The sequence below is a fragment of the Haplochromis burtoni genome, unplaced genomic scaffold, assembly GCF_018398535.1.
Source record: "Haplochromis burtoni strain Fernald_Lab_line unplaced genomic scaffold, NCSU_Asbu1 Contig_41, whole genome shotgun sequence".
Lineage (NCBI taxonomy): Eukaryota > Metazoa > Chordata > Actinopteri > Cichliformes > Cichlidae > Haplochromis > Haplochromis burtoni.
Window position 1 is genome coordinate 1,681,888 of NW_024582402.1, and position 13,022 is coordinate 1,694,909.

General features: G+C 39.3%; 2 protein-coding genes across 2 annotated transcripts; both read right to left on the reverse strand.

The window, feature by feature from the left end:
- Positions 1-233: 233 nt before the first annotated feature.
- Positions 234-9,850, reverse strand: mbd3a (methyl-CpG binding domain protein 3a). The gene is made up of 7 exons (XM_005920517.2): positions 9,106-9,850; positions 7,203-7,359; positions 5,471-5,608; positions 5,201-5,291; positions 4,929-5,106; positions 1,036-1,182; positions 234-922 (listed from the first exon to the last, which is right to left on the reverse strand). The coding sequence occupies exons 1-6, from the start codon at positions 9,117-9,119 to the stop codon at positions 1,041-1,043; spliced, it is 720 nt and encodes a 239-aa protein (XP_005920579.1). The 5' UTR covers positions 9,120-9,850; the 3' UTR covers positions 234-922; positions 1,036-1,040.
- Positions 9,851-9,973: 123 nt separating this feature from the next.
- Positions 9,974-12,912, reverse strand: LOC102306783 (cytochrome b-c1 complex subunit 10). The gene is made up of 3 exons (XM_005920516.3): positions 12,764-12,912; positions 11,972-12,102; positions 9,974-10,333 (listed from the first exon to the last, which is right to left on the reverse strand). The coding sequence occupies exons 1-2, from the start codon at positions 12,811-12,813 to the stop codon at positions 11,982-11,984; spliced, it is 171 nt and encodes a 56-aa protein (XP_005920578.1). The 5' UTR covers positions 12,814-12,912; the 3' UTR covers positions 9,974-10,333; positions 11,972-11,981.
- Between the last annotated feature and the right edge of the window lie 110 nt (positions 12,913-13,022).

Consider the following 13,022-nt stretch of genomic DNA (forward strand, 5'->3'; position numbering starts at 1 on the left):
AGGTGGGAGAAGGATATGCTAGAGGGATTGTATCCCCTGGATGGCTTGCTATCCCCTCTGAAGAGCTGGAGGAGGTGGCTGGGGATGGGTGGTGTGGGTGTCTTTGCTTACACTGCTCTCCTATGACCTGGATGGATACGGTTTAATAAAATTTGTCCTGTGGGGACATTAATGTTCGTTTTTTGTAGGTATCACTTTAACAGACACTAAATACAAACAAACATACAAAAGGACACATAAGAAAAATGCCTTTATTTGACAGAAAACAGTACATCAGCAGTGTGTTTGTATGATCCGAGGGAACGCACCTTTTACTGAAATGCAATAGTAGTTGTTCAAAGAATAGTGAAAATACAAATACCATGGCTTCATGTTCAAAGCTATGTAAACTCAAATTATTGTGACCAAAAAAAAAAAAAAAAGTTTGAACCGTGAAACTGTAATCATCACCATCCAGAGGCATGTAAAAATACTGCTGCATTTCTATGCTTTCAAACATGACATGCTAACTTACAGTGTCAGTAAAACATAAAAAGCAATAGCAGGAAATAAAAACACTTCTTAAAACCAATTAAAATGTAACACACACACAGATCAGTCGTGTACATAAAGGTTTGCGTTTTCAACACTGAGCTTAAACAGCTGTTAACTAAACATAACACTGCATTGTGTAGAGCACCATAACCAGCTGCCGGACTTTAGTAGAGGTAAAAATGAAAACTCAGAGCACCCTTACAGGATTATAAGGTCATATGTTTAAAAAACAAAAAAATTAAAGACCACAGTCTTTGTTTAGGTTAGGAAAAAAAATCTGCAGAATGTCTGCATATAAAGTCTGCTTCAGTTTAACTGCATACAAACCTTCATGGAGCCGTTAATTCGAGCATTGAAAAGACTTTACCAGCAAATGTCTCAAACAAGTCTGTGGGAGAGATAGAGGAGAGTTACTTGTTTAGGAATATACTGTAGGTCATTAAATGCAATTAACCATGAGAAATTCAGCCATACTGTAGTGATTACTGCCTTTCTGTGTACCTTGGCTATAACTCCTCCTTCTCCACCTGCTCACCCTTCACCTCTGCTTCTACGTCTGCAGCGGTGTCTTTTATATGAGCCAGCATATCAGCCATAAGGGCTTCTTCGAGCCGCCTCCTCACATTCTGCACCAGGTCCTCCTGCTTCCTGAGGGGCACAGACAAGAACACATAATTACATTAATGACATAACGTCTTTCACGACTTGAAAAAAGTTTCAGGGAAGGAAAAGTGCAAATCATTTGATGTCCACCAAAGAGCCGCACACTACACCTCAGCCCACCACGTGACCTTAGAGGGAGGCTGATTTTTATTTATTTATTTTTGCTCACTCCAGAAAATCATTTCATTTTCAGACCCAAAATAAGCAATAAAAAAAAATAAATACATTCAATTCCCAGAGACATGAAGCTTGATAACTGTAGATGATACATCCAACACATGAACACAGAAGAAATGTGCATCTCCTCTGTGGAGATTGAGTCTGTTTTTATGACTTATACATGGAAACGTGTGCTCTAAATTTTAATATGAGCACTTCAGTCTAGAAAACTTTGCACATCATTACAATAACTAAAAATGCTAACATGTTTTGGGAAATTAACGTCACTGGTGAAGGAGGATTGTATGTATGTATGTATGTATGTATGTATGTATGTATGTATGTATGTATGTATGTATGTATGTATGTACGTATGTAGATATGCATGCATGCACACTCAATAACAGGGCAAATCTTTGATACGATCTCAGAAACACATTTATGTCTGAACACAGCAGCTTCAGAGCCGTGCTCTTCAAACCATATGCGACTGAGGGGCAGCCAATCAGCAGACAGGTGGCATAAAGTGAGGGTGGCCTTCAGGGAAGAAGAGGTAAAACAGCTGACTCATGCACTCAAGTTATGCAAATCTATTTTAGCAGAGTCCAAGAATAAAAGTCAGAATAACAGGTTCCCATTAAATATTAAACATTAAACACAGAGACTACAAGCCCATTATCATCAATGGAGCTCCAGTGGAGAGGGTGCAGTCCTTCAAGTATCTTGGTGTCCACATCTCCTCAGACCTGACATGGGCTGCCCACATTCAGGTCCAGACCAAAAAGGCTAGGCAGCGCCTGTATCACCTACGACAACTGAGGAAGTTCAGGGTCTCTCCAAAGATCCTCAGGATTTTCTATACAGGCGCTGTGGAGAGCATCCTCACACAGAACATGACATCGTGGTTTGGGAACAGCTGTGTGAAGGACCAAAAAGCTCTCCAGAGAGTGATCCGTACAGCAGAACGCTGCTGCAGGATTGCTCTCCCCCCGCTTCAGGACACCTACACCAGGAGATGCCGGACTAGAGCAGCGCAGATACTGAAGGACCCGTCCCATCCTGGCAACAAACTGTTCCAACTTCTGCAATCTGGTAGAAGGTTCCGCATCTTCCGGGCAAGGACAGAGAGACTCAAGAGGAGCTTCTATCCCCAAGCCATCCGTGCCCTAAACACACACACCCGCCCTCTCACATCATCTATAATTGACTGAGACAGGACCTCTTCCAGACATCTAAACCAAGGCACAATGTACATTTCAATTCCTTTAATTTTAAATATGTTTATATTGTCTATCCTGTAAAATAGTCAGATGTCTATTCATATTAATGTACAGAATTCACCTGCTTGCTGCTACTACTGCACATTCACCCAAGTGTATATATACTATATGTGTGTATATATATATATATATAATGTTCTTCCTCTACCCCCCCCCCCCCAATTTTTGCACATGTCGAGGAGCGTGTCAGGCTACATTTCACTGTGTGTTATACTTGTATAACTATGCATGTGACAAATAAAGAACCTTGAACCTTGAATATACAAAGAAATAGCCCTGTTCTCTATTGTTGTTTCTCACCTGAGGTCATACACACATCACTCGAGAGCTGTCTAACATAAAGCTGACCTGCATTTGTCCATCACTTCCATTATAACTACTACGGCAGCAAGTACCAGAGACCAAACCAAGGACAGGGAGCTTTCTGCCTGCTGGCTGAGTAACACACATTTCTCCTAGTGACAAGTGGTTGCCAGGTGGTCACAGACTGGTCTCAAGGCCTGTGTGACTGGGTCCTTAGTCACTTGATCATACATTGTGACCATGATTGTCACACTTCCAAAATGATAGATAAGTTAACGTCACATGGTTAGTGGTCACGTTTCCAAAAAAAAAGAAAAAAGAAAAACCACATATCTGCATTTTATCTTGCTTTTCGCTAAATGGACTGAGGCTGATTTGCTGTTCTCACCAGTGACCCATGAAAAGACACCATAGTTCAATTTGGTATAAGAGTATAAATGCAAAGTATGACTCATTACAAAGCCATAAAAGAGAAGCAGAACACAAAGTAAATCTCAAGATTGAACTTTTGAACACAGTGAATTTAGTTTGTTTTTCTAACATTTATATAATAATGTGCCTGAACTGAAGGTCAAATAGCAAAATAATAATGGTGACTTGTGATACAACTGTCCCAAGTTTTCAGTGTGTAACACTTGTTTCTCAGTATGAAATGTCCTTGGTTCAGAACGCTCCGAGAGTCAAACATCTACTTTCCTGCAATAAAAATAAAGTGCGCTGGTTTTGGCAGTGCACAAGTTTTTTATCATCAGCTATAGCATGCTAGCTGGAGCTTCAGTAAATAGGTACAAAGTGCTGATTCACTATATGTTGAGCCTGAATTTAAAGCTGTATTCTTGTGTCACTGGAATAGAAAACGTCTGCGCTCACAGGTCAAGTGACCGGCTACCAGCTTATACTAAATGTGAATACCAAGACCAGTTGCATTTGTCCGTTGACAGCTCTGACAAAGCTTTTTCAGACAAGATATTGATGTCCTCAGTGACATTACTATGCAATTTTAAAGCCTATTTAATGGTTTTACTATTGGAGTCCAGTGTGTGAACCCAGCAAGGGCCCCTTGTATGGAGTTTTTCCCTCCAAGAGCTCAGCTCCCCAGGTTAATGATGCGTTCTTCACAGAAACAAGAGATTCTTAATCTGAAGTTTCACTTCCTGATTAAATAATAATAATGATAATGCTGTCTGAGGCTTTAAGGTCCTTTTTCATTTTATTTCTTACTTTAAACTGGTCACAAGCCTTTGCCTTTTGACAATATACACCTTAAAGCCATCTCCACACAGGAAGTGATTTGTAACGACCACAGAAAGTCTGGGACATTCAGCAAACAATTACAAGCAGTAGTCAAAAAAGATGACAAACAAAAGAAACCCCCTGTAGTGACGCAAACTGGGCGGGTTGCAGGATAAACTTCTCTAAATTTTGAGGTGAGTGATGGATGCAACAACCTATGAGTGTGAAGAGTACTGTGCATTTGTCAATACATGGTGGTCAGTTTTGGTTTCTAGACCGCTCCAAGAATAAATTGATTACATGATTTTACCCTAAACAGAGTGCCTCAGCAACCCCAACGTTAGAGGGTTACCTGGGCAACCGGAGCCTTAGCATTAGGAGTTTTTCCTTTAAAAGAAAAATCCAAATGATTCCAAAACTGAAGCTCATCATGTAGAGTTTTGTGAGAACCTGTCACTGTGGTGGCGTACGCTACATGAGAACAGAAAACAGTCACTGACAGTCAAGCCATTGATTGTTGAAAACAGCAGCATGTGCCCAACAAGAAAAAAGAAACACCACCTCACTGCTTGGTAGTGGTGGAACATGTTGAAATGCACTTTTAGAGTGCACTTGATTTACATTTGACACCCTTCACAGAAGAAGCCACCAGCAGCAGACTCAAGCCTTCATCAGTTTCCTATGCATGAATAATATCACTCAGTATTACAGTTAGAAAACCAGAGCTCCTTTGTGTTAAATATGAAAGTATCTCACCTAATATCATCATCAGTCACTACAAAGGCTTTGCAGAGAGGCTGCGCAGTGTTGAGCCAGACTCCTGGATTTTTCTCCACCGCAGCAGTGAGCTGTCCCGTGATGGGCGCCGGGCTGGTGTGCAGGGCGCTGGCGATCGCAGAGAGCAGCGTTTTGTCTGAACATGCAGGCCCCACCCCTAAGGAGAGAAAATCAGGTGGTATGGGTCAACCTGGTAGAATTATTTCTGTTTGAATTATATGTGACGGATAAGTTTTAAAGGTTAACCTCACCCTGCAAGCCTTTGGGGAGATCCATCGTTTTGACCAGCTCTTCTGCTATATCGAATGCATTTAACCCGCTCAACTTCCTCTCCCAGAACAGCTAAAGAGTGAAGCAAAAAGGAAGATACCTTTTGTGTATTTTAGGCACAGTGTTTCCAAAACTGAACATCTCAGTCACTCACTCACTCACTCTCACACACACACACACACACACACACACTTAAATTACCATTAGAAAACAAACAAACACTTGACACACCTTTTCTGCTTCTGACTTACTTGTTTTGGTTGTTCCACAGCCTTCTGGGGGTCCGTCTTCACCTTGTTGTTGGGGTGATTTGTTACTTTGGTCACTGGCTGTTTGAAGATGGAAGCTGTCTGTCGAACTGGCAGCGTTGTGTTTAAATCAGGCTTAGCCTTTAAGGGAGAACCGTAAGTTAGTTTTCTACTATATGAACAGATTTTTTTTTTAATGACATTTAAAAAGAGCCACTTTTAAAACCAACAGTTATCCTACTGCTTTATTTTTACTGCTGTCAGTCTTGTATAGCAGTGGCTGCTGCATCCCGTATTTAATTGTGAAGAGGCTATAAAAACATTACAAGGCAATGGAATGACTACTATGACACAATGTGGCATGAAAACAAAAACGCAGTAAATAGCTACAAAAATCATGCGCAAATTGGATATTTCAGGTTAGGAATTCACGAGAGAAAAACTTCCTTACGTAGGTTAAAGCGAACAAGTGAGCACGTCAGACTCATGTCTGTTTTTACTGCAATTCATCTGTGATGGCTTCATGACAGACAGGTTCCTGTGACGGTCATGAAATTTTAACCACAGTCTGCTAAAAGGCCTCAGGCAGACAGTGTGATCAGTGTACAGCCTGATGAGCTGTGCTTTTGGTTATGATGTTTATGACAAACATTCAAATGAAGTGGCAAAAATCAGACTTGGAGCTAATAATTCAGGACTGAAATTACTCTTATTTTAGCCACAGAGAATAAAAATTCTAGGTTTGATTATAAAAAATTCTCAACACAAATTTGTTACTTCGATACTTCTTTTAATGGCATCACTATGTCACTATGGAAACATGAGCGTTTCACCCACATTTGCGACTAAACAGTCCTGCAATAGAAACGTACTCAGCAGCAGCGTATGAATAAAAAGTTTGAATAAAAAACATTAGACACCGACCCCAGTTTTTAAACGTAAGCACTGATAAAACAACAGCAGCAGTGATGATGATGCTGGCACACTTTAACGAGGAGCCGGAGTCTGTTTAAACAACGTGGAGAGCGAAGAAGCCAAGCTGTTACGGAGACGGTGAGCTCAGGTTGACTGAAAGAAAACATGTTTCCAGCGTTCAAAAGAGGAGTGCTGTTCCTGTAATCACCATTAAACCTTTAGTGGGAAAAAGCTAGCGGGAGTCCTTCATCAAAGAACCTGATCAACAAACTTGATGTGAAGAAAAGCGAAGTTTGTAGCTGCTCCATCCTCCACCGTTATTATATACAGCAAAAAATCTGCAGTAAGCCTCCAGAAGTTTTATTAAAATATGCAGCTGAACTGATACCAAACTGGTTAAACTATACAACTTGCTGATGCCTTACAGCCTCCTATTAACGTCAGAAAGCCTTCAAGGAAGACAGAGTAATAGTAAATTTTTATTTAGTTTAGCTTAATATATTTTTTTCTTATTTATTTATTTAAAAAGGGACAATGCAGTTTAACATGATTCCAACAGCATGAAACTGATGTGCTGCATACGCATCTTATTTTATTTGACTGTACTTGAGATTATTTATATATTTTTGCATTTAAGAAAACTTTTTCTTCCAAAAAATGACATTTTTATATGGCATATGCAAATAGAATCAAAGGGTTTAGTTGTTGTTCTGTTTTTTGGACAGATGTATTCAGTTAAACTAAATATGAAGAAGCACAACTTAAACTTACGGGTATACATTTTTAAGCCTCATAAACACCAGAGACCAAACTGTCTTACCCTTATTTGATGGCTGATGTCATAGAGATGGTTGTGCCTGCTGCGCTGCCCCTTGATCAGGAGTGACTGTTCGCCCCGGGAGTGGCCAGCATTCACATCAGTGTGAGGGCTGCCGCGGAATATCTGCGGCTTGTTGAGAATACGCTTAACAGGTAGACTAGAAAGAAAAACAGAAAAACCATCAAAACAAGCATCCACCAGGGATCAACAGTATTTCAGATACATCAGTTCTGCTTATAGCAGGTACAATTCTTTAAGATAAAACAACAAGTACTTTAATATTTATCCCACAAGCTCAGAAAGTCCTGTGTGAGAGCAGCCCAAACATTAAACCCAACATATAACAAAACAGCTTAAATAAAGTAAAATAGTTAGATAAATAAAACATGTCAAAATTAAAGTCTGTGTAAAAAATAAATAAATAAAAAATAATCCACAGAAGCAGCTCAATTAAATAGGAAATAAAATTAATAAGTCAGATAAAAAACACTCAATGAATTCTACTGTATCCATAATACAATAAAGACTTCATTATATACAAGAATAAAAACAGGCGCTTGCCCATTACTAACTGATTCCTGATCAAAGGAAAAAAAGTCTGAATACACAGTTCTTCTGCATCAACACAGCTGTTTTTATAATCACATTTGAACACTGTGTAGAAACAAAGTTAGAACAAAAAATTGCATTTAACTCAGGTGGGTCATTGGGTTCATTCCACTATTTTTAACTGGGATGTCCAAGCGTTTAGTACTCCACAGACACTCTCAGTTACTTTTTTGAATAAGCTTTTTGACAGAGCCACGCTTCGAAATGGTATCTGGGGCCACCCCAGTAGATGTGTTTTGTTCTTGTGTTAGCATGAAAATTGTGAAGGAGGGCATAAACGCAGCTGTGCATTTAGCTTCATTTGACTTACTACATTGGCACTATTAAACTTGCACTTATTTTTCTGAAGACAACTGTGTAATCATGACCGGAGTACAAATGAATGATTTGTTAAATGTGCATTTACACTCCTTTACACTAAAAGAAAGTGAAACGATTTGTCAGATATTAGTGACCATCTGTCAAAAATTGACTACTGATATTTAAACTGTTCTAAATTCCTCATGAAATCTCTCATGAATGACATCGAGCCATTTTGATCCAGAAAGTACTTAAGGGTTTTGTACAACCTTCTCAAGAGGCCTGGCCAAAAGGGAATCAGAAATTGCAACACATCTAACAAAACTGCTCTGAAATATAAATTAAGTAAACACTGAGTAGGCACAATAACGTAGACTCATATAGCCTATAACTCCAAATACACAATGACATAAAACGATATTTTCAAAGAAATATTATAAAATAACTTGTCGAGCACGGGACCCCAACAGGTGTGCTGACAACAAGTCGAGAGACGTCATTCAGGCACCTCTGTAGCCCACCCTGTGGTTAAAAGCGGTCTGACCAGCAGTAGCTGATAATATCCACGTGGTTGTTTTTGTTTGACCGTCTCTAACTGAAGCGTGTCTGAAGCGTACTCATGGTGAGCCCCACGTGAAGTTTGGAGCGCTCGTGCTGCTGTAGCTGTGACGGGCCTGCGCACTGCAAGTCAAGCGTGTGTAAACAATGAAACTTAGCTAGCTAATCAAGCTAGCAGCACCGGGACGTCAAAGTCGTAGCAAATAGCGTGTCAATTGTTGCTTGAAGCTGCAGTATTTTAAACCAAACGAACTCCACCCGCTTTAAAGTCAACTTTTAGCTACAAAAGTAATGCTGCAAATAAATTAATTAAACCTCCCCAGATCGATTCATTTACTGATGAGCGTTTCTAAAGTGCCCCACGGATGTATGCAGGCGTGCGTGCATTTCCTCGTTATTACAATAACTCACTCGGTCAAACATGACAAAGTCCTACCTTTTTCTTTCCATGGTCCCGGCTGTCTCAATATTTCTGCCCCTAATTTTTGCTAATAAACGACAAAAACTTCACTACCTTATTAATATTACCACAGGCATGAATTTTGTCTGCTAGCTGTCCGTCTCAGCTCGAGATCTTGCAGATCTCGAGTACAGATCACTCCGCCGTATTAGTAACTTATGCGTCACACGCTGTAAAGTAGTCCGAAAGTAAAGCTCGCGCAGGTCTCACGTGGGCTGTGTCATAGGCGGAAAGTAACTATGACAGAGTTTTGACACTGTAACGTTTTCATTGTGTTCTGAATTGTACTCAAAACTGCATTTATGGGAAAATATGTTACTTAATTGTAAAATGATATTTGTTTTTAGTTATTGTGAACTGGATATTTCTGGATAAACTGTCTGTATTTAAAGTCTAATGACAATACAATAATGCAATTGCACTAGTTTGATGCTGTAACAGGTAGGCCAGCTAGATTAAAATCCAAGTTTAACGGGCTTTATTTATTTTGTTTAATTGTTAAACTGTTACCTACACATTAATACATTTTCTATTCACTTTGTATAGAATTGAAAATGTATTAATGTGTAGGACCAGTATTTTCTACTACACCACGTTTTGTAAAAGGAGATGGAAAAAGTTAAAAAAAAAAAAAAGGTTTCTAAAAATTACCCAGCTGTTAATAAAAATATTAAGTGCCTTGATATTTTATAGCTTTTTAACAAAAGAGTGAAACTGTCAGTACTTTTCATTGTGACCAGTTATGAGGATGAGTAAGAGCGGCTGTTTTTAAATTTGCTTCATGCACATTTACCTTCAGCAGGAACACAAGCAAAAGTAAATAAATCCATAAACAGCCATAATATAGGAGAAATCACAGACACTTTACTTCTCACAAAAATCAAGAATCAAATTTGACCCACAGACCACAGATGATTACAATAAATACACGTCCTTAATCTGAACAGGGAAAGAAACCAAATGCACGTTTAAATCGTTACTGTTTTCCTCTTCGTCTGTTCATATTTTTACTGGCAGAAGAACGCTGAAATGCCAAACCCAAGGATCATTTCATTGGACGTTGGTAGTCAACAGTTCAATGCTGAATGAGCTGGAGGGTGAGAATGATGGTCTCTGGTGGCCTGCCATGCAGTGGAAGGTCCTGGCTGCAGCAGTGTGTGGTCTCTCTGTAGGTCCTTGTGTAAAAAGAAAAATCAGCGCTGACCTGAGGAGGAGGAAGGTACATGTGTTATAATGTGTTCAAGAAATTATCAAAGCTGGATGCTGAGGGCAAGCGGAAAAGAAAAACTTAATGGAATATTAAAGCATTTTCGTTTATTAACTGTAATTTTTTTCGTGTTTGAAACCATCATTCAAAATTGAATCAACATCAACTGAATGAACCAATTCAAAGTTAATGCCTATGAGTTTTAAATTTCCAGTGGTCACAGTCTTTTCATTAGAAGCTGCCAAATACAGTCTCAAACAGGCCACTTTCCTTAATTCTGGTCTTGTGTCCTCTCTGAACTGTCCAGTTTCATTTAAGTTATTAATTTATTTATCCCAAACACCTGCAGATTACTATGTTAAAGCAACCAAACCTTTAAGGACAACAAGATACAATATGACAAAAACAAAAATCACATACAAAAACAAACTGGAAAGAAAAATAAAATATATCAATGAGTATGTCGCCACAATTGTCAATACTTTCTTTTAGCAAGCTGATGAAATGTGCCCCTGTTTTTCCAGAGCTGTAGTAAATACAATTCATGCCAAAGCCCTTTAATTTGATCAGACCAGAAAGTCTTTTTATGACTAGGGTTTTCCAGTGACTGAGCATAATGAGCTCCTGAATTTGTTCATTGCCTTTCTGAATGTCTGCTTTGTAACTGAGAAATAAATGAAACCAAAAGATCGCCTGGCAGCTTCGTGTCAGATGACATCTCACATTTAGTAATCACATTTTCAATCTTCACATTATTACGACAAGCACTTACAGAGCTCATCATGACAAACCGCTTCATTGTTTCCTTCCCATCAGTTGAAGACTTTTCAATCTCAGCTCTGACTCCGGACATTTGTTTCGGAAATCACAGTATGTCTGCTTGTTTGTTTTTGATATTAATGTAGTGTCCCATTCTGTTCGGTTGAGTCATGCGGTTCAGGCAATACTTAATAAAGAATCTATTTGGGAAACGGGGGGGCTAATACTCCACCCAGTGATGCTTTTACCTCTGGATTGAGGCATGACTGTTACCATTATATAGACAGCCTGTGTGCTGGGTCAGTAAACAGGAAAAACATATCTATGCCCAACAAACAAGTAATATTGTAGGTTTTTCTTGGCTCACAATTTGATTTTGGGGAGTGAGTACTCATGATTGGTCTGTATGCATTGGAAGAAATGAGTCTGTGTTTCACTTGACTCAAAATTATGCTGAAAGACTCGACTTTTGGCCCCAACAAACCCGTGACTGTGGTACTGTGACTTGTTTTCTTTAAAGTCACATACATCCCTCTGTAGACTGGATAAGCTGTTCGTTCTCATTTTCATGCAGCTATATCAACTTCACATAAAGGACTCCCCGTTGGTTTATGGGCTGCTGGTCATCGCTAACAAACCAATTATATATTCACTACAATTTGTAAAGTCTTTGGAACTATCATCACTGACTCTGGGGATGCCTGGTCCTCACTGAAGTCTCAAGCCTAGATCTACCTTTACGCCACCTGTCATTCTGTTAAGCACTGTCAGTCCAACTTGGGATGTGGTTCCTGCTTGTTAAATGATTATTTATTATTCAACGGTGCATGATAATCTCCCGAATGACTGTTTCACGCTGCCATTCTTTGGACTAACCTGACACATGTTAGTCATCGTTCTTGAATTTGCCGTTGATATAGGGGACATAATCCAAAACCAAACGCCAGTCTGTGACGTACACTAGGGCTACACCTCCAGTTGTTCCCCATACTGCCATAGTTGGGAGCCTGTGGAGAGAAGACAGTGAAAATTTGTCCGTTGTCTTTCTATTAATTTCAGCATCGATTGATGAAACTGAAGAGAGAAATACATTTTTATTGGGTAAAACCAAATATTCATTTCAGTGGTTTCGGTTATTAGAAGAAGACAAAAGGGTTGATGCCTTTTTATCTGCTGAAGCTATAAACATGCTGGAAAATGATGTAAGTAACTAACCCCCCCCCCAAATAAATCTGTTGCACCTGCTTCTGTTTGGTAAAATATGCCAGAGCATTTTACTTTTATCTGTTTAGGAGAGGGGATCCTGTACCTTAATCCAGTTGGGATAAAGTTTAATGCAGCCTTTGCAGCAGATTTATTAAGAACATTAAAAACCTTCGCCCGAGATCACATGGTTTAATTTGTTAGCTCGATGTATTTAAAAAAGCGATTCCCAATCTCCTCTGTGAACAGGCAGAGTTAATAATGAAAAGATAGCTCACACTCGCTTTAATACATAAAATTCATAACATCTTCAACAGACAGTCTAAAGTCAGCATGTCCCTACGACTATGACCTCAGTTGGGCTAACGGCTAATGCTAGCTAAGGACACATCGAGGTTCTTTTAATAAGCACAGGTCCGATTTCTTTCCGCTTTTTCTCACAGGCGCGACGTAAAAACTTCTTACCATGACTTGGCAATGGCCACATATTTCTGACCGATTACTTTACCGATCATTTTGGCTGAATTTTGTGCTCCTTAAGCAGGACGTGCCACTTTAAAAGATTGGAAGCACTTCCCAGTTTCTCGGCAGCCTAGTGCGCAAGCGCAAGAGGTACTTCCGCTTACTTAAGAAATAAAAGCCTTTAATAATTAAAGACAAAGACATTTTTTGACGCGCTTGTAAGCACCTAAAAATAGTAACGATTTTATGTGGCAAATCTATA

What these genes read in the sequence shown, in the direction of transcription:
- mbd3a (XM_005920517.2), bottom strand. An exon ending in ACATCAGCCATCAAATAAGG is followed by an intron (nt 5,609 to 7,202) that starts GTAAGACAGTTT and finishes TCTCCCTTAAAG; the next exon opens with GCTAAGCCTGATTTAAACAC. An exon ending in TCTCCCCAAAGGCTTGCAGG is followed by an intron (nt 5,107 to 5,200) that starts GTGAGGTTAACC and finishes TTCTCTCCTTAG; the next exon opens with GGGTGGGGCCTGCATGTTCA.
- LOC102306783 (XM_005920516.3), bottom strand. Translation starts at nt 12,813, where the DNA reads ATGATCGGTAAAGTAATCGGTCAGAAATATGTGGCCATTGCCAAGTCA. An exon ending in GTGGCCATTGCCAAGTCATG is followed by an intron (nt 12,103 to 12,763) that starts GTAAGAAGTTTT and finishes TTCTCTCCACAG; the next exon opens with GCTCCCAACTATGGCAGTAT.